The 1,145-nt window shown below is 36.5% G+C and overlaps 1 protein-coding gene across 1 annotated transcript in view; it reads right to left on the bottom strand.

Moving 5' to 3' along the window:
• The window catches only part of LOC104859699 (rho GTPase-activating protein 19), a gene marked incomplete at its 5' end in the record, with an annotated part of 34,839 nt that extends 34,370 nt beyond the window's left edge, over window positions 1-469 (bottom strand). Inside the window, one exon of the mRNA XM_033760680.1 lies at window positions 260-469. Within this exon, the coding sequence (XP_033616571.1) occupies window positions 260-469 (210 nt within the window). The remainder of the gene's footprint in view (window positions 1-259) is intronic.
• Window positions 470-1,145: the final 676 nt, after the last annotated feature.

The raw sequence follows: 1,145 nt of genomic DNA, 5'->3' as shown, positions 1-1,145 counted from the left end.
AAAAAAAAAAAAAAAAGGAAAAAAAAACCCCAAAGGATTTTCTAAATTGATAAAAATACATTTACATTCTTCCTCCATTCCTATACTTACCAGCAATTTTGAGGTGTGCATGGAAATGTTTATGTGTCAACAGGGGCTCTGGTAACTCTCCCAAACATCTTCAGTAAAAAAAAAAAAAAAAAAAAGGAAAAGAAAACCCCAAAGGATTTTCTAAATTGATAAAAATACATTTACATTCTTCCTCCATTCCTATACTTACCAGCAATTTTGAGGTGTGCATGGAAATGTTTATGTGTCAACAGGGGCTCTGGTAACTCTCCCAGAAACATCTTCAGCAAAGTAGCAACATCATTTGAGTGAAACTCCCCTGATTCCAAGTCAATATCAGTTCCATTATTGAGAGCATCCCTCAAAATCTGCTGTCGGACACTATTGCCTGGAACTCTAAACAAACCCTCTACTCGCAAATCTGCTTAGCATGGAAGAAAGCAAGAGAACAAGCAAACAGAAAATAAAAAGAGAAATTATGGTTAATATACATAGGCTAAACATTGCTTTTCACTTAAAAGACCCTTTACAACGCCTTTAAACGAGACTTCTGCACTTTTTTCTAGAAAAGTTTGGAACATATTGGCTCTTTAACACATATCTGAATATCCCAGAGCACCTGGAGTTCGCCCAAACTGAAAGATGGACGGCCCACAAGTCATTCACCCACCTGAGGTATATCTGGAGAGTGAATTTAACCTAATCAATGGTAGAATAAGCTGGAAATATTCATTGAAAAAAGCCAAATCTCCCTTAAGACCCCTTCCCTCTGCATTTTCCAGACTTTGTTTGAAGGGACTGAGTTCATCTGTGGAGGTCTGTTGCTCCTGTAAACTGTTTTCCCCATCCAGAATAAATCTAGAGTCTACACTACTCCAGGAATGAGAACTCTGTCAGACCACCTTAGTCTAAGAGATTCCCAGAAGCTTAATGTCATCTCAACCAAACTATTTAGCTCTTCCAACTAGGTTCTAATTTCATCTAAGGATATCTTTTAAAAAGGTAGATCATAAAAAAAAGGTAGAACATAACAGTCTTTATTTGATCTAGAAGAACCACATTCATGTTTTTATTTTTGTATAAAGCTCTTCTGCAAG

The sequence above is a fragment of the Fukomys damarensis genome, unplaced genomic scaffold, assembly GCF_012274545.1.
Source record: "Fukomys damarensis isolate Sample0158 unplaced genomic scaffold, DMR_v1.0_HiC HiC_scaffold_73640, whole genome shotgun sequence".
NCBI classification, from domain to species: domain Eukaryota; kingdom Metazoa; phylum Chordata; class Mammalia; order Rodentia; family Bathyergidae; genus Fukomys; species Fukomys damarensis.
The sequence above is the reverse complement of the archived record's forward strand: the minus strand, read 5'-3'. Positions and strand labels throughout refer to the sequence as shown.